We start from the raw sequence: 27796 nt of genomic DNA, 5'->3' as shown, positions 1-27796 counted from the left end.
TGTATATTAAGTTGCTGTAACGTAGCTTCCTCTGGCGTGTCGCAAGGGCGGAACCCTCATTTTTCCCCATGTGTTTTTAAGAATTGGATTTTAAAAACCTTAGTTCTGTTTTTTGTACAAGAGTTATTCTTCTGACTCCTGTATGCATTGTAAATTGTTTATTGCTGTCTGAAATTTGTAGACAGTTTCTTATTTTCATATTGAATCATGTACCTTCTTTTGTAAATCAAATAAAAAAGGACTTGAGTTGTGATGTTTTTTTATTTCTTGCAATTAACACCAAAAGTCTTAAAGGTGCTGTTCCAATTACGTTTTATTTCCCAACTTTCCTAAATACGTACTACTGCTGTATATATCGTAAGTTAACTTGTTCCTGTTTTAAAATAATGTACTGTTTTGTCTTTTTGTCAAAAACGCTTTGGCTTGGCTACGTCTCTCTCTGCATTGCTCTGGCCGACATCGCAGAAGGGGCATATACTCGAATGTCTTCTAGTTTCTGTGCAAGTTCAACTCGGTGTAACGCAGGGCTGCACACCTCCAGTACTCCAGTGCAGCAAGCAAGACTGGACATTCTGTGTCCTTGCCAGATAACAAGTCTTATGAATTTCTAGTTCAGATGCCTGCTCTCAAGCTTGGTTATCCAATAGATTGTGGCCTGTTTAAGTCCCTCTAGGACTGGAGTCGTACACCCTTGGTGTAGAGGAACACAGCTCCAATAAGGTTAATCGGTTTAATCTGCCCATCTCTGTTTTTACTAATTACAGAACCCCTGTCCAACTCTACTTAACTATTGTGTGTGGTTTGTTGTAATACATAGTAATGATAAATCCCAATAGATGCCAGGCCTGCAGCAGGAGAAGTGAGGGACGGCCTGCAGCCCCCACCCAAAGAAGTTAACATGTGCCCTGCCCCCTTACTGATGGCTCCCTGTCTGCGTGTGTTCTGCTTGTAACCAGGTAAAGTACCGTATTTGCTCGATTATAAGACGAGGTTTTTTCCAGAGCAAATGCTCTGAAAAATACCACTCGTCTTATAATCGAGGTCGTCTTCTCATCAGACCTCTTTCTGCTGGGGCCATGCTGCTTACCGGGCTTTGGTCGCGAGCAGCGTCTCTGCTTCAAGCACAGTCCTCACATAACTCTGCCTCCTTCCTCTGGGGGCGGGGCCAGAGAAGTTGCTCGCACAGCAGGGCCCCTGCAGAAGTCTTCGAGGGAGAGATCTGCAATTCAGTTAAGGGGGTGGTGTCACGGTCAGGACTACTTGCCAAGCCGTGACTGTGTGGAGGGCGTGGGCATGAAGGGGTTAATAGAACCAGGCCTCTGGATTTACTAACTTCACCCCTTAACAAGGCATAAATTACACTAAATTAACCCCCAAATCCTGCCTGTCGACCCAGATCCTTGCCCAGCAAAACATTAACAGGAATATCCTTGGATATCCCCACCTCCCGCAAACCCTTGGCCACACCCCAATCAAGGTACACACGTGCCACTGGCACTGCAGGGCGCACCCCGCCAATTCCATGGATGGACATGGTCTTCCCAGGGATATGATCCTCCAATTTTACCATCTCAGACCGCACCAGAGTGCAAGCAGCCCCCGTATCCCTGAGTCCCATAGTCACACGGCCACCTACAGTTACTCTTTGTAGGTTCTCTTCTTCATTCCCCTGAAATCTGGAAACAAACAAGACAGCTCGGTGTTCCCCAACTGTTACACACTGCAAACTGTCTCCTTGTGCCTCCTTTGGTCTAGCCACAAATAAAACAGGTGCAGCTCCCCCAGCTGTACCTCCATTTCCATTTGTCCATGGAGATGGTCTCTTAGAAGGGCAGGTGGCACTCAAGTGCCCAATCTGCTTACACCGATAACACCGGCGGGTATTCCCCTGGCCCGATGTGGCCCCTGCTCTGTTGGATAGGAAAGGTGTTGGTGATAATCTCCTGGCTGGCTTAGGAGTTGGTGGCTGGTAGGCTGCTCCTTTCCAAGTACATGGTCCTTGTGATGCTTGTACCCGCTTGGTTGTTGGAGTACGGTTGTTGGCATAATCGTTAGCTAGACTTGCCGCCTCTGCCGTGGTTTTAGGTTTTCTGTCCAGAATCCACTCTCGGGCCTCCGGACTTCGTGTGCTCAGGAACTGCTCCAAAATCATCAGATCCTCCAGGGCCTCATATGTAGTAACTTGTAGGCCTCCAACCCATTGCCGAAAAACAGTCCGAAGCTGTCCCGCATATTCGGTGCAACTGTCCGATGTAGCTTGCTGCATCTCTCGAAACTTTTTCCTGTAGAATTCAGGGGTGAGGTTAAAACTTTTTAACAAGGCAGATTTTATGGCCTCATAGTCCTGGTCAACTTCCATTGGTAAGGAAGCAAACACATCCAGGGCTTTCCCCTTCAGACGTGGGGTTAAATACTTTCCCCACTCTTCCTTGGGCAGCTGGTACTGCCAGCACACTTTGTCAAATCCTCTCAAAAACACATCCAAGTCAGTGTCCTTTTCCAGCATTGGAAAGTGTTCCAGGCGAGGTCGGTTAGCATATCCATCCCCGTTAACAATGCTTCGGGGAGACGGACTATATTGCTTTAACCGTAGAAGTTCCAGCTGATACCTCTGCTCAGCTTCTCGTTCAGCAGCTGCCCGCTCCGCAGCTCTCTCAGCAGCCTCCCTCTCTCTCTCTCTTTCCGCAGCCTCCCTCTCTCTCTCTCTCTCTCTCCGCAGCCTCCCTCTCTCTCTCTCTCTTTCCGCAGCCTCCCTCTCTCTCTCAGCAGCCTCCCTCTCTCCCTCTTTCCTTGTACTGCATAATCAGGTTGAGCTTTAGCTGAGGATCCACACTCCCCAGATGTTTTAGTACCACTTGTAACTCAGAGTCCATTGCACTCACGGCGTTAACTTTATCAGGAAAACATCCTTGATCCACAGGCTCTTCCAAAATCACATCTGCTCCAATGGCCTGCTCTGCACAGAGTTTATCATGTTCCAGGAGATCCAAAATCAGCTGCTCTTTGCTTTTGCCAAAGATTTGTATATTCCTTTCTTGACAAACCAGCTCCAGAGATTCTTTTGGCTGTCGTCGATATGCTTCCATAATGCAGTATGGCAGAGAAAAACAAAAGGGAGAGGAACGAACTGTTTTGCACTGTATGTCTGTAATTAGGCACTGAGTATTTCTTCTAGTACTAAACCCACCCCGGGCAACCAACATATATATATCCCGTAGAACTTAATAACAATACGGTAACGTGTTATGCTCTCTTAGGGTTTGTGGATATCAATACTAGAGCCCAAAGACAGACTTGGATTTTGAATATTTTAATAACAAAAAGACAAAGATTACACAGTGCCAGAATTACAAATACAAGACATACAAAAGAAAAATAAAACAGCAAACAGTTCTTAAAAACAATAGGACTTAAACACAGGACCCTCACTCACGAGTTTCTCCAATAAGCAGGCCTGTGGGAACTCCTTAAGTCCAGATGGATTCTTACGATGTTGTTCCAATCAGAGTATATCATGGAGTTCTGCTTTGAGGTCGCTGCATTGTCCCTAAATCAGACTTTCGCAAGCAAACGCCCCTCTGACCACATGACTGATTATATGACATCATCCCCAAGAATCGGGTCCCATCTTTGATGTGCCAATAAGTTATGGTGGGGTAAAGGTGATGGAAACCCCTCCACTTAAGATAGGAATGGAATTCCTATAACTAAGGATCCTTATCTGTTAGGCCATGAATCACCACAGGGGTCCTTCGGGAAGATGACACCTCTAGCCAGAACAGATACAGAGAGCATGCACAAAGAAACACATTAAATCAACCTCAGATTAACTCATTGAATGCTTAAACAAAGAAACTAACCACCTCTGCTGGGTTACCCTTCCATGCATCCACTACGTTAATCATGACAGGTGGGGGAGGGTTTTTGTGATTAATGTGTGATTAATGGAATGAATGAGTATTTAAATGTTTGTGAATGAGTGTGTGATAGCATGGATGTGTAAGGGGGGTGGTGGTGGTAGCATGGCATAGGGAGGCTGTAATCCCACTACTATCATCCCCAGGTTCCAGCATGTACTGGCTGCCTTGGCTTGATAGGAGTGTGATTGCTGTTAGCAGTAATATATATATATATATATATATATATATATATATATATATATATATATATATATATATATATATATATATATACACACCTCCAGAAATGCATTTTAACCCCCTATATGCCACTCAGCCCCATGATATGCCTTTTATCCCCCTATATGCCAGAGTGGCATATAGGGGTATAAGGCATATCATGGGGCAGAGGGGCATATAGGGGGTTAAAAGGCACATCATGGGACAGAGTGGCAAATAGGGGGGTATAAGACATTTCTGGGGGCAGAGGGGCAAGCCTGGGGGCAGATGTGCATAACTGGAGGGGGGGCAAGTTGGCAAATAAAAAAATATATATTTTTCTCAATCATAGCTTTTATTAAATATGAAAAAATAGTTTACATGAATTAATATTTACTAGTAAAACTTTTCCTATAGGGTAGTCTTATATTCAGGCTTTTTTCTAAATTAATATTTTGATTTGGGGGGGTCGTCTTATAATCGAGCAAATACGGTAAGTCTGCCAATGGAACACATTAACATCAGTGCAGGCCTGGTGCCTGTTTCACACGTCTTCCTAGTGGTAGACAAAAAGAGCTTTTGCTGTTTCATGTGCATGAGCATGAAATGGCAGGGGGGGTGGATACAGGCAGTCAGTGCTGTGACATAATTCATAAAGGAGGGCATGACTGTTTCTAGGCAACTGTGGCTATTCAATAAACTTTAACACAGTTTTTAAGTGAAGGGCCATTAAAAGAGTAAAATAAAATCATAGATAAGTGCTGCATCATGAAGTAAAATATCAAGAAGTAGAAGATCACCAGGTGGAACGACTCCTTTAGTTATGACATCTATGGTACGCTGAGTTTTTCTTTTCTTTATTGGAGGTTTTGGATATTTTGGTATGTTTAAGCCAATGGTAGTCTCCTCATTCTAAAACCTATTAACTCCTTAAGGACTGAGGTGAATTTATAGCTAAAGAGTTCCACATTTCCACTGGCACCAACATCAGCACAAACACTGTGCAGCAGGAGCTTCATGGAATGGGTTTCCATGGCTGAGCAGCTGCTTGCAAGCCTCCAGCGTACGATGCCAAGCATCGGATCAAGTGGTGTAAAGCACATCACCCCTTCGCTGACAGTCTAATGGACTGGGTTGGGCGTGTGTCAACTGTAAAGTCTGAGGGATGGGGGTTGGGCTAGGCCCCTTCCTTCCAGTCAAGGGAAATCTTCAGCATACCAAGACTTGTTTTTTTGACAATGCTATGCTTACAACTTTGTGGGAACAGTTTTGGGAAGGCCCTTTTCTATTCCAGCATGCACAAAGCAAGGTCCATTAAGATGGGTGAGTTTGGTGTGGAAGAACTATTGACTGGCCCAGACAGAGCGCAAGATTTAAACGTGGACTTAAGCAGTTATTGCTTGTTACATATGCACTCTGGGAGTCTACGTTTAAGACCGATCACTGAATTGAGTCCATTATGTGTAAATCTTTTAGCACATACAGTCATATGAAAAAGAAAGCACACTCTTTGAATTCTATGGGTTTTACATATCAGGACATAATAACAACGTTCTGTTCCTTAGCAGAGCTAAAACATTAGGTGATTAGAACCTCAGATGAACAACAATACATCACATATTACACTTTGTCATGATTTATTCAACAAAAATAAGGCCAAAATGGAGAAGCCATATGTGAAAAACTAAGTACACCTTTTGATCCAATAGCTTGTAGAACCACCTTAAGCACCAATAATTTGAAGTAATCGTTTTCTGCAAGGCTTTATCAGTCTCTCAAATCATAGTGGAGGAATTTTGGCCCATTCGTCTTAACAAAGTTGCTTTAGTTCCTTGGGGTTTGCAGGCATTTGTTTATGCACAGGGCTCTTAAGGTCTGCCATAGCATTTCAATCAGGTTGTGGTGTGGACCCTGGCCATTGCAACACCTTGATTCTTTTCTTTTTCAGCCATTCTATTGTAGATTTGCTGGTGTGCTTGAGATCTTTGTCCTGTTGAGTGACCCAAATTCAGAAAAGCTTTAGCTGTTGGACAGATGGACATTTGACTTTAGAATACTTTTGTATACAGGAGTTCATGGTCGACTCAATGGCTGCAAGGTTCCAAGCACCTGTGGCTTCAAAACAAGCCCAAATAATCAACACTCCACAATTGTGCTTGGCAGTTGGTATGAGGTGTTTGTGCCGATATGCTGTGTTTTATGGGCAAACATCTCCACTTTGGTCTATTCTGTCCAAAGGAGATTGTTCCAGAAGTCTTGTGGTTTGTTCAGATTCAAATTTGCAAACCTAAGCCACTTTTTTTTTTTTTTTTTTTTTGTGAGAATAGGCAACCCTTCCAAACAAAACAAACTTATTCAGTCTTTTTCTAATTGTACTGTCATGAACTTTAACATTTATCATGCTGAGACGTGTAGAGTCTGAAATGTAACTACTGGATTTTTTGCAATTTTTCTGAGCATTTCTGACCATGTGGTGAATTTGCTGGGACGTCCACTCACTGTCGAATGATGGACTTTAAATTGTCTGGAAATGGCCTTATAACCCCTTCCAGATGGGCAGAAACAATTGCTTCTCTAAGATCATTGTTGATGTCTTTCCTTCTTGGCATTGCATTAACACACACCTGAGTCCTTCAGCCCAGCGAGCTGCTAAACTTCGGCTTTTATAGTGGTATTCACACTAGTGGATGATCTAATAATCAAGGGCAAGATGCTTAGCATCCTAATTCTTATGAAAGCAGTAAGGGTGTACTTAGTTTTTCACACATGGCTCCCCCATTTTGGCTTTATGTCAAATCACGGTTAAATATGTTATTGTTCATCTGAGGTTATATTTGCCTCATTTTTAGACCTGCTTAGGAACAGATGATTGTTATTCTGTCAAGATATGTAGAACCACAGAATTCAAAGTGGGTGTACTTTCTTTTTCACGTGATTATATGCAACCGCCTCAGTGTCTAGTCCGCATTAGTGAGCAAAATAAGCCTTATTATCAGAAAATATCTCAAGAATCTTGTATGCTGTATCAATGGAGGTGTCTTCTTTATATAACAATCAGTGGCATATCCTCTCCTGCACTCTCTCTCTCTCTCTCTCTCTAGAACTTAAAAAAATTTACCCCTGAACCTTGCTGGCTCTCTCATCAAACCTAAACCTATTCCCTATACCAGGGGCATCCAAGTTTTTTCTGCAGTGGGCCACTTCATCAGAAATGTATACGTGCGCAGGCCGCACTCATTTCTCACTATGAGAAAATATGGCCTTTAATAAAATATGCAGATTAAAAAAGTAAATGACACAAAACCTTTACTTTTCTTCTCACTGATTTCTGGGCCTAGAAAGTTTTATGACTAAAAATTCAGGATTCAGGATAATTAAAAATGCAATAGTTCTATTTAATCTAGGGATGCACCAAAATGAAAATTCTGGACCAAAACATTCACGGTTCACTTAGCCAAAACCGAAAATGACCCCCCACCTTTGAAAATAATAAAAACTCACATTTTTAATAAAAGTAGGTAACACACCATAATTGGAAAAAAAAAATTAGCAATATGACTTGGCATGATAGGACTGTGCTTGCTGTTGGCAATCACACTCCTATCATGCCAAGTCAGCCAGTACATGCTGGTACAGGATGGCTGTAAGTGATGTGCAGACCCCATACTGCCGGCAGCATCAATACACAAGGGGGACAAGCTAGCTAGGTTTGAGCATGTACTGGCTGATTTGGCATGATAGGAGTGTGATTGCTAACAGCAATCACAGTCCCATCATGCCTAGGTTCCAGCACTTACACATCCATGCTATCACTCACACACACTCATTCATTCACAGATTCATTCCCTCAATCACGCATACTCATTCAAATACCCTCCCCACCCCTTACCTGCACTGCAGCTCCCTCAATGCCGCTCACAGACTTCAGCAGGGGGTGTGGCCTCCCTCTGCGTTCTCTGGTACGGCACAGAGGAAGTAGGACTGCAGCAGAGTCATGTGATGTCACGTGAACTCTGCTGGGTTCCGCTTCCCTCCCAAAGGTAAGTAGCAGGGCTCGAGGTGCGGCCCGCATAAGATCGGTTGCCCTGGCTGCCGATCTTACGCGGGCCTTACCTCCAGGTCTCGTGGGCCACATGTTGGACGCCCCTGCCCTATACAAAGGAATACCTGGATAATATGCCAACTATTCATTATTTTAACTTGTTGGCAACATGTGAGTAAATATGTTTCATTTCTTTTCATCGCTACCATTTTTATGTACTCAGCCACAAATCATTACATAGTAGTATCTGGTATCTGATATATATATATTATCTGGTACCCTGCAAGACACCATTAAAACCAATACGAGTCTCACTGTATCTCATGCAAGTCACGGGGCTTTAGCTTAACTAATACAAATGTATCGATTATTAATCTGTTTTTTAAGAGATAGAGACCAACAATGGTTTTAGGTTTGGCATCAATGCTTGTACAAACAGTCCTGTTTTTTTTTTTTTTATTAAAAAATCAATCACATTTAATATGTCAAAGGTATTACAAAACATGTGCAAAATGTATCTGAAAGCAATTCAAATAGTCACCTGAAACACATTTAATGCATTATTGTCACAACATTGCAAATAAAAGAACTAAGACAAAATAATAAAATTTGGTCATATAGACAATGTTGTACAGACTGTAAACCAAATATGACAATATACAATATTTTAGAGATATGCTGCTGATATATTCTAGGAAAAAAAAAAATTTTGTTTTTTTTAATTAAAAAAGGTATGGATCTTCAAAAGTGCCTTCTCTGAAAACAAAAAAACTTTACTCAAAATGGATATTGTCAATGAAAGGTTTATCATTGTTGTGAATAGTGGCTGTGTGTGTTTGGAAGAATTGTACACCTCCACGAATCAATACTAAGTGACTTAAATGCAGCCGTGTGAAGGGAGTATGTAAGAAGCAAAAAATATTATGAATCTCGTTAAAGGGGAACTCTCACCATACCTTTATATCATTTTGTTATTATGGTCATAAGGAATATACATAATTTTTGTCACAAAAAGCAGAGGAAATAGAAAGTATATATATATGTATATATATATATATATATAGTGTCTGTATTTGTGACAGAAATCTGTCTTCACCTTTGGTGCGTCTGACGTCAGCTCAGGCTAGTGCTGCACCTTAGTGTTCGAAGTCCGGCTAGGAAAGGCGACACACACATATGGATTTACTGCCTGTAATACACACTTGAAAAACAGAAATTAAAAAACACAGATGCAAAATCTTATGGAAGTTTTTTCGCTCTTCTGTTTCAAGTAACTAAAACCCACTTAGCACAACAATGCTGACAATATAATGACAGAGGGGGACAAAAAGTGGGAGATCCCCGTTAAGAAGCTGTAAGACACAAATCAATTTTGTCCTATTTTATATTTATTTCCACACATACATCTACTTCTCCTAACAATCTCTGCTTTTGTCCTGAATACTATTGATTTGTCTAGCTCTGGTGTAAGATAACCGCCTGGGCAGTATATACAATTGACATATAAGTTGTAATATCATACATGCATCATAAATTTACATTTTGGCAAAAACGCTCATTCTCCTGGCACATAAAATGCTACAACAACAAAAATAAACATGTCGACACTAAAATACTTATTTTCTTTACATATTTGACATACAGTCCTCTGTATAGGTCAGTCCGCCGGTTATACCGGTTATAACGCAGAAGCATGGTATCTGGTTTGTAAGGTGCTGCATCAAACTCCGCATGCATGAAGTCATTTACATTGACAGTAGTGCAAAGCAAGCATGAACAAAAAAAGTAAATGGGTATATTCACTGCGCAAATGATTAAGGCTAGTGTAAACACCAAAACGGTACAGCTTACAAACACTTTACCAAGATTTCTATATATAAAATAGATAAGATTAGACAGAACCACACAGTCATAGAGGCACAACAAAGATTTTTGCCTTCCTTGCACAAGATGAGCTTAGTCAAACTCTCTAGTCCTGCCAAGAAGAGGCCAAAATGCATTCTTACGCAGAAGCTACAACATCAAGATGATCTGAAAAAAATAAGTTATTATTGCTGAAGCACTGGCGGTAGTGCAGCAACATGGATATTTCCACCCAACGAATTACGTAGCTGGTATCCAAATCTGTCACCAACATCAGCAATCCTGCTAAAGGCTTAGGATGTCCCAAACTGGGCACTTTAATGGAAATCCTACATTACACCTGTAGCCTGCACTCCGGAATTAGAAATCTCTATAAGCTAACTTCTATAGCTATGGACCAATAGACATTCTGCACAGCACATTTTGTAGAAATGCTGCAAATATTAACAATGCATAACAAATGAAAATTGTCTTTTAGTAGCCAAAAAAACAACACCTCTTGGCAATGCACCCAGTGCTCTGGTACAAAATGAATAATAATAATAAAAACCCATTTCCTGTGCATATACTCTGCCTTGAATATTCCAATAATGACTCATTTTAAGAGCTAATGTCAAAATTCCTAACTGCAATAAATCAAGCAGCTTTCTAAAGGTGCAGCTGCTTCAAAACTGGTGACTGAGTTACCAGAGCAGCCACTAAGATGACGCAGACATAAAAACCCGGCCCAGTTAAGGAGAAAACATCAGCTCAATCTATTAAAAGCATTTTACTCTTACAATATTGTAAATCAATGGGTAGCACTATTGAAACGCGTCTCTTGATTTTAAATTCACCATCAAATGTCATTATTGAACGGTAGCAAACTACGCAGAAAGCCATTTGTTTCCCCAACAAACTTTGTCGACGGCCTCTCGGCTGCTCACTGGAACATGTGTCTGTGTTTATGCACATTTAACAATTACTGTACCTTTTAAGTGAACGTTGTCAGTTTAGCACACTTACCCAATGTAAGCCAGGGCATGTGTTGACAAACGTCTTGTACATGGTGGGTAATGATAATTACCAAAGTCATTGCCAGCCGAGGCCTAGGAGCTCCTCTTTCATATAGTAACTCTTATGTCAATTTTGTATACTTTTTTTGTATACAGCTGCCACTGAGAACCAACTCTAGATGTTTATTTATTGCATAACATTGCAATTTTCCTATTTAAAAAACATGAAATGCCAAAAAAACTATTCTATCATTGTTGAAGCACACATCTATAAATATAAGCCACCAAGCAGATTGTTCTACAAAGGAGGCGTTCGTGCTTTTAAATATATTTAAATCTTCTGAACAAATTGCTGCAAAAATAACTCCTTGAAGATTCCCATATCACTCTTTAAAAAGGCAGATATTATGCAGTATTAAAATAATTTGCACTAAATGTACACTATATATAAGAATTTATGGAAAACATAGATTTATAGCATATCCCCAATATTAAGAAGAAATATATAATGGAAATCCCCATAACGCCTAAATGAAAAACACCCAAGAGATACCAGGAAGACAAATCTATTAGTCAGACTAATATGACGGCTCTCTGTGATTCTATAAAGATTATACTCCATTCCTTGGGCTCCCCGTTAGGAATGTTTTGGATCTTGGAAGCCAAAGCCAAAGGGAAGCAATGATGGGTATGTGATATCGCATAGTGCTATGCAGCCACCAAATAGCAGCTTTAACATAATTCATGTTTGATACCCTAATCGATATCACACTAGGTTTCTTTGATCTTACATATAGAGCTCCATCACAGAGTTAGTGAGACAACGATTGGACATAAATAAATATACAAAGCCAATGTATCCAGTTGCCATTGAGAATTGCTAATCTGAGCATCATGAGGAATGGGGTGCTGGCTTTTACTTTAGTCATATAGCTAATGGTTACCAGTAGTGTGTACCGTAGTGTACAGCTGTTTACAATGAAAAGAATTGTCTGAACAGAGGCTACACTACATCAGCCTTACAAAGGTCAAAGAAGACATCTGTGATTCATATAAACGTGCAGAATTATGGAACACAATGGTTTTTTTTTTCTCTTCAATCACCACTTACTGACATGATTTTTGAGCCCTGTTGTCTTCCAATTGCATCTTACACACTATATGCAACCAATAATACTTTATGGGTAGCTCTGCTCTGCAGACGGGGTGCTGCTACCATATAAAAAGATTAAGGTACTGCTTAGGGCCCCTGTATAACCAAGAGACGCCACTGTCTTCAGATACTAGCAAGAGGGTATGTCTGTGGTCCTTGACTTTAACAGTCCAGACCATGGGCAACACACGTTTGTCTTGCTCATACAGTAATTTGCTATCCTTAGCGTATTGGTGCAGCTTAAGACAACCAGTTATTAGCAGAGATACACGGAACTAACCCAAAATTAAGTTATCCTCCAATAATGTCATGCAAGAGTTCTCAGAAGACAAACGCGCATAAATTGTGCTTTTTTTTTTTAACCAAGAGGAGGCATGGTTGCTACCAAAATAACATTTCAGGCCTCAGGTCACGATCAGGATACATATTATTACACGTATGAAGGAATTTATACACCGGGATTGTACAAAGAAACAAAAATAAAAGCTTTCGGCATAAAGGGGGATTTAGGTCAAAACTACTACACTTACTGAATGCCAAACATTTGGATTCTCATATGAATCACTTTTTAACCTTTACTATGATTAAAAAAAAATATAAATATATATATATATATATTTATTATGGTCCCCCCAATAATAAATACGCATGCAGAACAACACTCAGTCACACAATACATAAGCAATATGGCTAGGTAAAAGTAGCAACCCAACAATCACTCCACAAGGTACTTATGTGACATCATCACAATACAGCTGGAGAAGCAAATGCCTGCAAATAACGCTTCTTATGAGTAAACCCACCATCACATTGCACATGCAAGACAAAAGGTGGTGCATATTTTGAAGCATTTTGCCAAGTTTCTGTAAACTGCTTGTGCCCAGACAATTACAGAAGACACCCCTTCCTGCTGCCTCTATTGCATATTGACTTAAAAGGAATAGTTTCACTATTACTCTAAAAACAAAAAAAGTCATTTTAAAACCTCTACATGTTAGATCAATCTCTTCTACAAAAGTACACATGGAAAATATTTAATTTACTTTCTATCATAATTTACCCCTGTAATCATATCATGAATGACTGGCACAAGACCCTAATACTAGGAAGTGCAGCGTGCCTTGTGTATTGCACTAGTTTCACATTCCTCCTGTCCCTTTGCACCATTTTATTGCTTAATAACAGATACCCACAAGTATAGGAAAGTGGTAAAAAAATATGGAAGCAAAAGTCCGTTTCTCCTAAACAGAAACTGAACCATGTAATCCCACCTGAGTACATTTAACTAACACTTGTCAACAAAAAATGTATATAGTTATATACCTATACAATAAGACATATAAGAAGCATAATGTAAAAATAAAAACATTTTTTTTTTTTTTTTAGATTTACAAAATATTACAAAAAAGCAAAAGTGAAACATATAGCTCTATTGCCAAAGGGGGCAACATTTAAAATAGACATATTCTTTGCAGTTGTGATGTTAAACATCCACGTGACTTTGCTTTTGGATCCAGTTAGGGATTCTCCATTTTCAACCTCATGTTTTCTCTGCTGCAAAACATGACATTTTTTATAAGAAAATATATCTACGTTCCACAAATCTATATTAAAAAAATAGTTACCATATATCAAGTGACAGCCAGCTTACTGTTGTTAAATGTATTGTTCCACTGATTCTTCTGTCTACTAAATTACCATCACTGCACTTTATTTATTCCCTAATGTTTAAAGAAAGCCTCTTCCAACCTGTTTATCTTAATCCTGGATGAACGCTTTATGAAATCTTTGTTTCATTTTTATAACTGTGCATACACTGTCCTGCTACGTATTTTAGAAGCCTAGTGGTTATGTTCTGATTGCTTCTACTGCTTGTGAATGTGATCTCAGTGAATATATTGGCCAGCCTCATTAAGGCTGTGTATGTGATATTAATAAAACACTCATTGCGTATGAGACATTACCTTTGTGATGTTGTCACACTTTGTTTCTCTGTATTCTTCGTTTCTTTTTTATTTTTGGAGGAATCTAAAATTTGAAGTAAAATGACATTACATATTATTTACAATACCAAATGTGCCTAAGATTTTACAGGAAAATGCATTAGTTCTGGATTGAAGCTGTCCAGTCTTTTAGGGTTTGGGCCTTATAAATTTGGCTCTTGTACATTCTAGGGAGACAAAGAAAGATAAAACATTGCAGAACATCTACCTCTAAGGGTCTACAGCTACGGTATAATTAAAAGTGGTAGACAACTATACCAGTTTGGGAGACTCTTCTGTAAAGAGTCAATGTCTGGACTCCTATGCACAATTAAAATGTATAGCTGCATGATTGTTATCTGGTGTCCAACCACTGCTACAGCAGCCAGGTTAGAGACAACAAGCGCACAGAAATTAAAAGTAACTGAGCTTTGGGTAGTGTATGACATACCTTGAAGCCACCTAACTTGTGTAGCTGGCCCATAACCTTTTTCATTCTTTGCGGAGATCCTAAACACGACAGCAGGCCTGGAGGTGCAGTCAACGTGGGCATTTGCCAGCTGGGCGGCTGTCACAGTGCAGGCTGTCTGGAGGCCGCAGTAGATCTTCATGAACACAAGCTGATTCAGGGCCTCTGGCAGCTGTGTGGTGCGTATGGCTAAGTAGGCAGAGTATTCTAAAATATTGCCAGTGGGTGAGGAAGGCGTCTCCCAGGAAAGGTGGATACAATCTGCTGTCTGTGGAGAAACGAAGGGTAATGACATGGATCAGTCGCTAGCAAGAATAAACTGAACTTTCAATCATTTCAAACCATACTTGACTCGAAAACCTGCAAGTTGGAGTGACATGCGCTTCTACACATGCACGGGCAGCATTCTTAAGTATACTTTGAATCAGAAAGGGAGGAAGAAAACAGGACTTACATCTAATTGTCTAGCTCCAGAAAAAAAAAATAAAAAAATAAAAAAAAAACGCAATGGGGTCCATGCAAAGTAAGCTAGAATTATAAATAGTTAGGAACAAGTAGCATTATCCTATACCATGCAAATAACTATTTCAGTAACAGTAATCTTCCAAATCAGTAGAACGTTTCCAGCCAAGAAGCTCTGTTTCCTCTATAAATTGGACTTGTCTCCTACTGCTGTATATTTAGCTTGTTCCAAAATAACCTTACCTTTGTTACTTTTACAGATGAAGGTGCTCCAGGAAAGCCAGGAATGCATGTCTTAAACTCACTGATTTTACTGAAAGGCCCTATTCCAAGGCCATTAATTGCTGCTACTCTGAATCTATAGGCACTTCCGGGCAATAAATCATGCTTTTTCAATAACGTTACATCGGAGATATCTTGGTCGCAGTCCTAAAAACGCATCAGGAAACGTACATAAATATTACAGTCTGCAAAAAGTATGTATTATATACTACATTAATATGCATTACATATTCAGAAATCATTAAACTTCCAAATGCACACAAGAGAAATAAGTATAGGAGAACATATGTGCTATCAGTAGGAAATCAAACCTACGGCTGTACAAAGCATTCTAATTTAGAACTTGTATGAATAAAAAGTCTGAAAAGCAGTCCTCTTCCCGTAGCAGCCAGTGCACTATTCCACATGTTGCCCCAGGAGGTACTCTACTTACCTTCACTGAAAATGTGGACACCTTGCATCCCTACGTATATTTCTTCCTCACCATACAAAAAACCCACACGCAATGCATTTATCTGTTCAGGTAGGTATAAAGCGTCCACGAATGTATACCTTATTAGATGTGGCTTGTTTGCCCTCAGAAAGCAAGAAGAAATGAGTCACCGCCGCAGTGTTTGTCTGAAAAATCCCAACATCGCACCACAGTTTGTTCCCATTTTTAGCCGTAGCTTTTAGGTGACTAGTCTGCGAGGAAAAAGAAAAACGTTTTGTGCTACGTGTTAGGATGACAAGTACGAGTCTGCTAACAGCTGCAACACATTCTGCGCTAATGTCACTAGACGATCAAAGCTCTTGGGTTTGCGTAAGCTCACATGAGCAGGGCCTTCTCCTGCCTCGGCGCCATTATGTCTCAATCATAAAGAAAATCCAGTGAAACAATCCCAGAAGCAGGCAACGTTTTATTGTTCACGGTATGTGTTTATTAGTAACCCGTTTGCTGCTGTTTCGGGCGTAAGCGTGTAACTGCTGTGGGAGTTTGTTTACTGGATCCCCAAGTGTTCCTGGTTATTATTTATAAATCACAAACAAGACCAGCTAGTAAACAAAACGGTACAAGTTGTGGTAATTAGGTAAATACCAACTAGTTTAGTCCTTAGCTAGCTGTCAGAACTGAATCACTCATAGGAGAGCAGCAGACATTTTCAATGTTATAATATCGATTGACTTACTGTGGAAAGAGGAAGTGGAGGCTTTGACGGAGGTGTGCATTTTTCTAGAAAGGTAAAAACAAACTTGGTTGAAAAGCTACTATAGAAAAAATAAGCAGTTTATATACCAGAGAGACGCAACAAAAAACAAACAATAAATGTGTACTAGACTCCAGAGGCATATGTAAACCCAGCTTGGCTGAAAGGACCATAAACATTTAGGACCAAGTTTGGGATTAAGTTCAGGAAAAGAGCGAGGTACATTGACTTTCCCAGAATTCTGCTAATTTAAATTTCCACCAATTTCCACGGAACACACGATGCAAACATCTTGTCAGTACTCAATATAACTTAGGGTTAGTTACCTATTACCCCCTTTTAAAGCTACATAGATTTGCTCCTTGTGCGTGTGCATAAACCTGGCAGAACAGTCATATGATAGGTTCTGGATCAAGCTTTTCTCAGGGGGAGGGGGATGGGGAAAAAACCCATAATTTATTGAAATATAATGAAACTTGGACTCTTATGTGACAGCAGAGCCTAGACCTCTGACATATATTGAAAAACCTTTGCACCCACTACTTTCATGACCCCAAAATTGGGATGGATAGCTGGATTTGAAAATATGACACGTTTCCATGAAAAATGCATTAGTTTTGCACTATACATTTATTTTCAACATACTCAATCTATAGGTCACATCCAGCCTCTAAAACATTGTAGTACAAACAAACGGCTCAAAATACAGTATGTGAAACGTATTTCAAACCTTCGTATTTTGTACTGCATGTTGTTATTGAGATGCCATCTTTAATAAGATTGGTCTGCTGGGTTACCATAGTGTGTGCACTGGAGACAATGCCGGAAGCAGAAACGGCAGGAGTTACATTTCCTATATCCATGTCATCCACATCATTCAAATTTGATGATGTATGAGACCTATGGTACAAAGTAAATAACAGCCCATTACATTCCTTTCTCTACTTATTCTCTACTACAGGGCCGTCCAAGTTTTTTCTGCAGTGGGCCACTTCATCAGAATTGTATACGTGCGCGGGCCGCACTCATTTTTCACTGTGAGAAAATATGGCCTTTAATAAAATATGCAGATTAAAATAAATTACACAAAACCTTTACTTTTCCTCTCACTGATTTCTGGGCCTAGAAAGTTTTGTGACTACAAATGCAGGATTCTGTATAAGTAAAAATAAAATAGTTCTATTTATTTTAGCGATGCACTAAAATGAAAATTCTGGACCAAAACCGAAAATTCAGGGTTCACTTAGCCGAAACTGAAAATGACCCCCCCCCACATACTTTTAATAAAAGTAAGTTACACACCAAAATAGTACAAAAAATTATATATTATAATTGTTAACAGCAATCTCAGGCATACCCAGATTCCAGCATGTACTGGTTGGCTGGGCATTGTACCGGTATTTTTTGTCCAATTTTAGTGTGTAACCATGCTTTTATTAAAAGTAACACACCACAATTGGACAAAAAAAAATCAACAATATGACTTGGCATGATAGGAGTGTGATTGCTAACAGCAAACACACTCTTTTTATACCCAGGCAACCAGTAAATGCTGGAACCTAGGCATGATGGGACTGTGATTGCTGTTAACAGATTGCTGTTAGCTGTTAGCAATCACACTCCTATCATCCCAAGTCAGCCAGTACATGCTGGTACAGGGTGGCTGTAAGTGCAGACCCCATACTGCTGGCAGCATCAATACACAAGGGGTACACAGCTAGCCAGGTTTCAGCATGTACTGGCTGACTTGGCATGATAGGAGTGTGATTGCTAACAGCAAACACACTCTTTTTATACCCAGCCAACCAGTAAATGCTGGAACCTAGGCATGATGGGACTGTGATTGCTGTTAACAGACTGCTGTTAGCAATCACACTCCTATCATCCCAAGTCAGCCAGTACATGCTGGTACAGGGTGGCTGTAAGTGCAGACCCCATACTGCTGGCAGCATCAATACACAAGGGGGCAGCTAGCCAGGTTTCAGCATATACTGGCTGACTTGGCACGATAGGAGTGGGATTGTTAACAGCAATCACAGTCCCATCATGCCTAGGTTACAGCACTTACACATCCATGCTACCACACACACATAAATTCATTCATTCACAGATTCATTCCCTCAATCAGGCATACTCATTCAAACACACTCCCCCACCCCCTTACCTGCTCTACAGCTCTCAATACCGCTCACAGACTTCAGCAGGGGGCGCGGCCTCCCTCGTTCTCCCCACAGAGGAGGCAGGACTGGAGCAGAGAATAGACCCTCCCACAAGTAAGCAGCAGGGCTCTTGTGATCCTGGCTGCCGCACATCGAGGTCCCGCGGGCCGCATTTGGCCCGCATGTTGGACGCCCCTGCTCTACTATATTAAATAGCAACTAAAGGGCATTCTTCATTAAATAAATGCATCATCACATTTACCACATCTAATTCTTTTTTTTTTTGTATTTCTGCATATTTTTTATAATGTTAATTAAAAGACGGCAGTAAAGAAGCAGTGCACAAGTTCGATGCAGTTGGGTGCACAGAGATGTCTGCTTGTAATTTGTACATTTCCTGCGTTTAGCAATTAAACAATTTGCCAGCACACATTCTGCAATGGTTGCATATGTGTCTTCCCCAAGCCCATCTTTTAACTCACAGTTCTTTTGACAATTTATTTCAACCTAGAAATCAAACAGTGCAATATTCGTCATTATTTCTGTGTGGTTCTTCATACATTTCCTTTGAATTGCCGTCCCCCTTACCAATGAGTTTAGTCTCTGGTGAAGTTTGTGATTTGCCATGTATCTCCACTGTTGCCCCTGAGAGAGCATGATTCTCTGACACCGTAATCTTCGTATCTACTTCTTGATCTGCGGTCGCATGTTGTAATATACAACTAGCTGTTGGGTTCTCTACCTGGCAAACCAGAACTAATTAGAAAAGTAATTACTGCATCCCCTAGAAGAAAAATCTTTCATTACCTATAGCATAAGTGTAACATAATCCATGTAGACCAGCACTATGTATAAAATGTGAGATGAACATGCATTTTGGACTGATAGAAACACAGAATTTTAAGGCAGAAGAGATCCGTTCGGCCCATCTAGTCTGCCCCTTTTTTTCCTGATTTAAAGACTCAGACCTTAATACTTCACACTCAGCTATCCATACATCCAAAACGTTCCTGGTCTCATTGCTCAAACAAGGTTCTCATCACAAACATTTCTGACACCTTGATTGTGGCTGTGGCTCCGTACTCATCTATCTAGTTTTAAGATTGTAACCCAAAAAACAGTACGTTGCTTGTAGGCGAATACCTTCTGTGACCCAAATATGTATATATATATATATAATATATTTGTAACGAGAATAAATTCTTACTTGATTAGCTTGACCACTGTTGCTCTTTAGATCAGAATGATCCACTCCGAAACCAGGAGAGTCACGACTGTCATTGTCTGATTCACAGATAACAAAAATCACAAGTTACTCGAACACAATGGTTATCACAGCATTTGATTTGTTTTCAATCTCATTTTTATATACATGCTACATATTCGAATTAAAAATACCAGTTAAAAAACTCTTCTGAATATAGAGTGACTGCATAGATTCAATTGTAATGTTTTAATAACACTGAGGGATGAATCTGTATCAATGTAAAGAAACATTTTTAAACACTCTGGTTTTCTCTTCTTTTATAATCCATGCAAAGTAAAGCTTACTCTGAAGCACATGAAGGGGAGAGGTATGTACAACAGGAGCGATGTTGCCTTGAGAGTTCAGTGCTGAAATTTCACTGATAGGAGCAGGTGTTCCTGGATTTGATAAAGATGAAGACTCTGGATTTAACTGCAGTAGATAACCTTCAACAGTTGGGATTTCATTCCATTTCAGATGAAATGAGTTGGTGGTGGCACGGATCAGTTGGACTTGGGAAGGCGCTGGCGGCTTTTCTGATAAAATAAGTGTTCAAATTTGAGTAATATGTAGATTTAAGTAAGTTTCCAAAAACTAATATAATAGAATAAAGAGAAGGCATAAAAGCCGCTTTACATTTAGTTCTACTATATAGTGAAAGTAACCCTAGACATTTTGGGGAAAGGCGCGAGCCGACCATCCAAAGGAAACATGCAATCTGGACTGTGTATCTACACACATTACCCTGAAACATCTAAAGTCAGGAAAATAATATATTTTTAACGGCAGAATTTGGTTGTTTTTGCTGGTATCATTTATGATCTACTGACGGCGTGTAACTTGGATATTTACCAAGGTCTAGCTGTTGACGCTGAAACTCTGTTAAACTCTGTGAGCCAGACTGTGACAGAGCTTAGAAGCCATGGTTTGGTGACACAAGCTTATAAAATGAAAGCAGTTTTTGTATAGGGCGCATGTTTTTATAACATAGGGCTATCACCAGCAATAATTCTTAAAATTTGAATTTTAAATCTGTCCTTAATCACATTCACTGGCTAACGGTAATGCAACTGTCAAGGAACAATCATAGAGTGACATATTATTCCTTTACAATAAATAGTGAATATTAACGGTAAGAAACAGTATATATTGGAAAAGTAACATGTATAACATATCAGCAAACATACCCAGGTCAATATACCATAGGTCTTTACAGCAAACTTGATAATTCCATGCTTTCCTGTAACCATCTCTCCCACTCCAGATATACAGGCGTTTCCCAATTGTCACAGCACAGTGGCCTGCTCTTGGCCTTGGCCAATTCTTCTTGTCTTCTAGACAGTCTGACATTAAAATTGTCCACTCCCTGGTGTCTGTTGAATAAATATTAAAATTTCAAAGTTATAGTGGAAACCTATATGCTAACTCCAATAGAACGTCTAAAGTAATTTAACAAAGTAATAAAACTTTTAGTAATGTGCTTACAAATAGGAAAAAAACAAAGAGGTGCTTTGATGTGGAAGAATGACAAATCAAAGCTCTGTTTACATTTATTAAAACCAGTTAAGCCCCAATTATAAACCTGACATGCAGATTGTTCCATATGTACGGCAGATATACTTAGTAACGTTAAACCTATTCCCAGGGACCTAGAACCATATAAAAATGTTGTCTTGTTCCCAGTTCATTTACAGCAGAATTTATAGTAATAAAAGCGCCCAAAAAAGAATATCACAAACCCAGATCCAGGTATGAGAAGGAGTTTGTGCACTTCCATTGGCTATCTTGAGGAGACGTATCATCTTGTGGATTGTGTGGAATCCAGCCACCAAAAACATACATCCTATAAGATAACCAGTAACATTGTAAATATTTGATTACAAGCTTTTCTAATCTTAATATCTTTAAATATTTTACTATTGCTTTACTGCTTCTACTAACAAATGAACATATATTTATCTGCATTGTACCTCAAGATGCACACATCATATACTCAAAACACAATGATGCAGCCTTTCTTTACATTCACTTTAATTTCCAATATCAGATTAAAAATGGATTTTCAAAAATATTATTTTTTAATAAAAAAAATGTTTTGTTTTTGCATACCATATTTCCCCATGTATAAGACGCACCTTTTTTCGAAAAAAACTAGATGTTATACAGTGGTTGTAGATTGCAGTTACTACTTCCCAGTCCCTCCCTGCAGTCACACTGACAATCGGCCCCCCCATTTTCTTATAGCGTCCACATGGCTAAGCAACTCATCTAACAGTAAGTAAAAAATTAATATTTGGGCTGCTGAAAGTTAGGGGGGGTGGGGGTTAATTTAGGGGCAGTTATGATTGATGGGGTCTTTAGGGTTAATTTATGAGCAGTTGAGGATGATGAGTATGAATTTTATGATAAATAAAACTTGAGTTCAATAACTATGTAATACATTTTTTTTTCAAATTCCGGGCCCCACAATTAAGGTGCATCTTATACATGGGTAAATACGGTAATGTGTTCAGGCAGCTGTAAATCTGTCATCCATATGTGTTCTAGCTCTGCTACCTTAGGCCAATCTACCAGACAGACACCTTGACTCCTTATCATGCTATCCATGGTAAACATTACAATGGTCGATTACCCAGATGGACACTCCAACTAATGAAAATCTATGGAAGAACAGACATTATCGTAAACAATCATTTCAGTGTGGTGTTTCAGGAGAGAAGATCATCCAAAATATCACATGACTGACAACAATTACATCCTCCAGGTCTGCAGATAAAAGTCATTTATGATGTAGAAGCTCATATTAATCTACATTGCTGTGTACAGCACTGTATCTTCTGCTTAAGGATTTTTTTTTTTTCCTGGGACCTCACCTTGAGTACAAAAACCCTACCTGTTTCCTATAATATTTGCTGTGTGAAGGCTTCTGGGCAAAGGCACTGGACCCTTTGTTTCTGGACCCATCCATGTCATTGTTTCTAGAAATAAATGGGCATACATCAAAATGATGAAAAAACACTAAATAAATATATGAAAATTAACACAGCTAATAAAGAGCTCAGCTGTAAGAAATCGAAATACCAAATAAGTAAATATTAAAAGGGTGGAAGACAAAATAGCTTAATCTTGTATTAAACCTTTTCAAAATTCAGTCTACTCAGACAGTGTAGATGCACCAAATGCAACAAATCCAGATCCAACAAATTTCCTAATCAATGAATTTCAAAGCAGTCAGATAGAAACTTTATATAATCGTACAAAATATCTGAAGTTCCTTATTAAAAATCACAGGAAACGATTTTATGATGACAAGAAGAACTCACCGATGTCAAGTTCCCAAAGATCGCAAAGCCTACACCCAGACATCCCACCAAAAATGTAAAGCTTTGACTTCCCAATATCTTTTCTGTTGTATACAACTGCAGAATGAGACTCCCTTGGAGACGGAGGGGTGCCCTTCATAAATGGGACATTCCAGCCAACAACTCCAGTTCCTGGTCGTAACTCAAGCTCATAAAAATCATTTAGATACCTGCCATATTAAACATAATGTATATCAGAAACAAGCAATGCTATTGGTGAAATAAGCAAAACAAGGTATTTAAGTCAGCTAACCTTGTCTTTAAAATCCCAAAGTTTTATTTACTGTATGCCCATGTCCTTATGTCATAATTGTGTGCTTCTACCAAATTCTGTATATGTGTATTGTTTGCATGGGAATCTGCTCCTCTGCCTATTGTATCTATTGTTATACAAGTGATCAAGCTACTAAATGTGTATTGCACTTTAGCGTAGTTAACAGATTAAAAAAAACATTTTTAGAGATATAATGTTCTATACCTCCTCGTTTCCCCTATATATTAAATGTACTATGATCTAAAACATATTTCAAATATCTTCTTTTCACCAGATGTTTGATGTTATACCTGGGAATATTATTGTTGGTGTCTTCACTTTCATTGGCCAGTCCACCAAATAAATAACATTTATTGCCGTGGAGAGAAAAGCTGTGGCCAAGCCGAGGACAAGGTGGGGATCCATTGGATGGTGCCTGAGGCTTCAGTTTCTTCCATAACCAGCGGCTTGCCTGGATAGGGAAGTCATACCCGTCTTAGCACATTTTAATACTTTTCAATATAAATTGCCATATAGGCTCAGCATCAACAATGTGAATTTAAAAACCCCAGTACATTCTCTAAACACCTAACAGTGAATGTTCTTCATACTAAATATGATCTAATAAGTTAGCAGTCTGAGTGTCTATTTGTTAAGGACCAAGATAGTTTCCAGAAACACCAATTTTATGTTGGTCTGAAACAAAATTGAGCAGTAACAGCTCAGCAAATACACAAAGGCTGTAGGAAGTGCAGCCTAGCAGAGCCCATACTGACCAAAGCTTTGCGATACACTTAGTAAGAGTTCATAACCTCATAGATAACGCCAACACACACGCTAACCCTACCAAACGTACCCATAGTCACAATCTCACTGTTTATTGTACACAGAAAGGATGGGGCTGTCAGGAGATCTGGAGTCTAGGACAGTAGCAGCCAGTGGTTATGATTTATATGGATTTTCACCCAGTGGTAATCTGTTTGTGGACTCGGGATATGATGTACTTCTAGTAAATTGAAGATTAAGCTATGCTGGTTTGTCTATATAATATCTTATAAACTGTTTTGGCATTATTACAATTATACATTGATTCTGAGATGCACAGTAGTGCGTGGTTAGTAGAATCTATAAAGTATCCAGTTTGCATACATTAAGTTACCAATACAAATATGAAAAACAAAAAGGTATCAACTTCACGGCGCACTCTACCTGTAACTCATACAGCTCATTGCTGTACCTGCCATATTCTACCATTCCTCCAAAGACTAAGATCCTCGTCCCGTCACATACGAATCCATGAGCAGCACACCCCGGGGGAATATCTCCTCTTACAGCCGGGAGAAACCACTGGTTTGTTACTGTAAGAGAAGACATTTTCATTCATGAATACACTCGACATTAGAATAACATTTCTGGAATTTTAAGTGCACATGTACTAAATGCAGTAACATGTCCCATCTATTATACCATTATTTCACTGATTTGTGTTTTTCACAATATATTTTTTTGTTTTCTATAATTTATAAAGCAACAGAAAATAGGAAAAGGAAAATCTATCTGTATGGGACCAATGGTCAGCGGCAGATTGGGCATTTACCCTGCATGTCAGATGGCCAATCTGGGCCTGAATAAGCATGATTGTTCTGTACTGTTAGGAACCAGGCCCATCGTCTCGAGGAATCTGCATGCCCTTACCTGTAACTCGCAAAATGTAAAGGCAATGTAAAGTTGCTTCACAAACGCAACCTCAGGTGAACCCTGTCATTCGGGTATACCCTTAACTCGATTTCTTAGTGAATAGACCCAATAGTGTTGCTTGATTACAAGATTGTTTGTTTTGTAATTGAGTATATTTGTTTCAGACTTTGTTTCCAAGGCCTGTATTATATATATACATATATATATATATATATATTATATGTGTACACACACTACTAAATCCTTTGACACTTATATGTGCAGTTTTAAAAATACCTTTCCTACAAACGTTTAATATAAAGCTATCATACTTTTGTTGCTTCTCAGCAGCAGACAGCTCAGCATTGCGTACACTCCAGATTCTAGAATACAATGTATTCCACGAAGGAGTAAACATTTCCATCAAACACCAGACACATGAATAACAAAAAAACGATACCACGGATAACATGTATTATTCAGCTGCCGATTCGGTTCATTCCGACAGCGTGCGCTAAAAGCGCCTTAAATCCCACTGGGAGAAAGGAGCTCTATTACTACCGGTTGTTCAAGTAGTAAAGAAACTTACAACTCGACTGCAGACTGTTTTTTATTTGGGTGTATAACTCAGCTCTCAATCAGTCGTTGGTCTCAGAATAGCCTTATGCCTATCCCATATATGTTTAAATTCCCTCCCTTCTGCTGGGAGGCTGTTCCATGAATCTACCACCCTCTCAAAATGCAAATGCCATTTCAAGGGAACACTAGGGATAGTGTCGGCTGAGTGGCAGCTGGTTGTGCTGATACATTGTACACAGTGATTGAGGCTGTCAAACTCTGCTCTGTCATTTCCTGCGGACTCAGTAGCTGCACCGGGTGTAAACCGTGCAGAAACGATGCTGACTGAACGCTCACCGCGCAGGTGCACCGCATTCTCTCACGCGTTTATACGCCTTTCCATACGGCTATACAGTCTAAACTATAAACACGTACATATCAACAGATACATATTAATCAACAGGCACATAGAGACGCCAACCCTCTCTGCCTGTCTGTATTTCCCCCTCCCGGTTGCCTGTACACAGATGGCCCAGCGGTCCATACTGCCTACTCCGGGGACAAGTCTCCCCGGCAAACCCAGCGCATCATCTCACCCGTGTTATAAACGTGAAGCTCCTCCGCGATCCCCTCGTTACCGCCCCCAAAAATGATCATAAGCTCCCTAATGGCCACCGCGCGGTGCCCGTGGCGGGAGCGAGGCACCGGGCCCGTATAGGAAGACACCCGCCTCCAATTCAACTGTGCGGGAGCCGCCGTAGCCATCAGATCCCCCGCCGCCTCCGATGTGCCATCCCACAATGCAGCGGGGCGGCGGGGTCAACGCCAGGGCGAGCAGCGGCGGGGGAGGCGGGGACAGGCCTGTCACGAGCAGCGGCTGCTGAGCTTTTCCAACAGCCGGACGCTGACACTGTACCGGGACTAGGATAGGACCTAATTGGCGCGGGAAAAAAAAAAAGCCATTCACCGCCAATGCATGCAAAAGTGCTTTATTATTATGACACTGGACTGCGGAACAGCGCGATATCACTCCTAGAAATACCTTCTGGACTAGGGCGGGGAGAAAAACCGCGCGAAACAGGTTGCCGAGCAACCAGATGGCCGGAAACCTCTGCTACATGAGAACACAGGGCCAGATTCAATTCATTAATGTTAAGGGTGGTAAAATTTAGTGTTTTTAATTAATTTACATGTCTCAATTCAGGTTAGCACTTATTATTATTGTTTTATATAGCGCCATCAATATTCCGTAGAGCTGTACAATGGGTAGACAGGACACAACAAGTAGTATGTAACAACAAATTGACTTACAGAAACAACAGGGGAGGAGGGCCCTGCGAAACGAGCTTACAATATAGAGGGAGTTATTACACAATAGGTAAAAAGTAACACTGTGAGGGTTAAAACAAAGTTACACAGAAATAAATTGACAAAAAAAACCACCTTACCTGGCAGATACAACGTTGTATGCAAAATATAAGCACTTATGAAGTTAATAGTATTTTTCCGGCTTAAAATATATTGAATGGCCTTTTTTTTTTTTTTTTTTTTTTTTTTTTTACAGAATCGTGTTATTACAGTTTGGAGCTTTGAAACAAACTTAAAAGGAGAGAGTTTTCCCACTAATGATGATACAACTTGTCTAGTCTTTCCTGTCAGTCTCCATTGGTGAAACCCCCTTCTTGATATTTAAAAGTCCTTGAAATCTATTTAACACAGGAAAGGGTATATTTAACATAACCCTTGCAATGCTGCAACTTGGGAGGGCTGGCATCTTCTGCCTGGTGCGAGGTTGAAGCCAAGTGGCACCATTGACCACTTGCCACCCCTGTTAACTCACATATGCACAGATTTACACACACACTCTCACCCTAAAACACATACTTACACTAACACACACATTCATGCTAATACAAACTTGCACATTCATCCTAATACACACTTGTACACTCTCTCAATGTAACATGCATACATTACCTTCTGACTCT

The 27796-nt window shown here is 39.9% G+C and overlaps 1 protein-coding gene across 1 annotated transcript; it reads right to left on the bottom strand.

Annotated features, from left to right (window-relative positions):
- Positions 1-489: 489 nt before the first annotated feature.
- LOC149299741 (host cell factor 2-like) lies at positions 490-26573 on the bottom strand. Its single transcript, XM_089486031.1, has 17 exons — positions 26405-26573; positions 24783-24931; positions 23885-24045; positions 23282-23490; positions 22852-22936; positions 21698-21801; positions 21146-21331; positions 20264-20494; positions 19920-19996; positions 19301-19454; positions 15919-16115; positions 15328-15513; positions 14605-14890; positions 14136-14199; positions 2205-2282; positions 1568-1676; positions 490-579 (listed from the first exon to the last, which is right to left on the bottom strand). The coding sequence occupies exons 1-17, from the start codon at positions 26571-26573 to the stop codon at positions 490-492; spliced, it is 2535 nt and encodes an 844-aa protein (XP_089342157.1).
- Positions 26574-27796: the final 1223 nt, after the last annotated feature.

The sequence above is a fragment of the Sceloporus occidentalis genome, unplaced genomic scaffold (assembly GCF_023333645.1).
Source record: "Sceloporus occidentalis isolate IW3139 unplaced genomic scaffold, rSceOcc1.0.p SCAF_28, whole genome shotgun sequence".
Lineage (NCBI taxonomy): Eukaryota > Metazoa > Chordata > Lepidosauria > Squamata > Phrynosomatidae > Sceloporus > Sceloporus occidentalis.
This window is presented reverse-complemented; position numbering and strand designations above follow the sequence as displayed.

Excerpts from the sequence above, each read along its gene's own strand:
- LOC149299741 (XM_089486031.1), bottom strand. The coding sequence starts at position 26,573 with ATGGCTACGGCGGCTCCCGCACAGTTGAATTGGAGGCGGGTGTCTTCC. Across the intron at positions 24,932-26,404 it reads GCTTCACGTTTATAACACGG|TAACAAACCAGTGGTTTCTC; the intron begins GTGAGATGATGC and ends CTTCTCTTACAG. Across the intron at positions 21,802-22,851 it reads GCAAATATTATAGGAAACAG|GATGTATGTTTTTGGTGGCT; the intron begins GTAGGGTTTTTG and ends GTTATCTTATAG.